We start from the raw sequence: 340 nt of genomic DNA on the forward strand, positions 1-340 counted from the left end.
TGCCCCTCCCTATGCATCCCCAGAAGGCCCCCAACAAGAATCACCCCCCTAAGTCCCCGCCCCACCCAAGCCCTTAGACAGGGTCAGGCAGATACTGTTAGACTTGAGATCTCGGTGGATGATGTTCTTGGCATGGAGGTAGCTGTAGGGATGGAAGCAGGGGGCGAATTGGCTGGGGGTGACCCCATCTCCTCCTCCCCTCCCAAGCCTCCCAGCCCCCTTCCTTTGTCCCCAGGCCAGGAGGCTCACTCCATGCCCTGGGCAGTCTGCCGGGCCACGTCGATGAGCTGGACCATGTCGAAGCGTGTGTCGGCCACATGTAGGTGGTGGTACAGGCTTG

General features: G+C 61.5%; 1 protein-coding gene across 1 annotated transcript in view; it reads right to left on the reverse strand.

Moving 5' to 3' along the window:
• The window catches only part of ARAF (A-Raf proto-oncogene, serine/threonine kinase), a 12,619-nt gene that overhangs the window by 3,352 nt on the left and 8,927 nt on the right, over positions 1–340 (reverse strand). The window contains exons 12-13 of the mRNA XM_077762857.1: positions 250–336; positions 96–142 (exon numbers count right to left, since the gene is read on the reverse strand). Coding sequence (XP_077618983.1) covers positions 96–142; positions 250–336 — 134 coding nt within the window. The remainder of the gene's footprint in view (positions 1–95; positions 143–249; positions 337–340) is intronic.

The sequence above is a fragment of the Crocuta crocuta genome, unplaced genomic scaffold (genome assembly GCF_008692635.1).
Source record: "Crocuta crocuta isolate KB4526 unplaced genomic scaffold, BGI_CrCroc_1.0 scaffold610, whole genome shotgun sequence".
Lineage (NCBI taxonomy): Eukaryota > Metazoa > Chordata > Mammalia > Carnivora > Hyaenidae > Crocuta > Crocuta crocuta.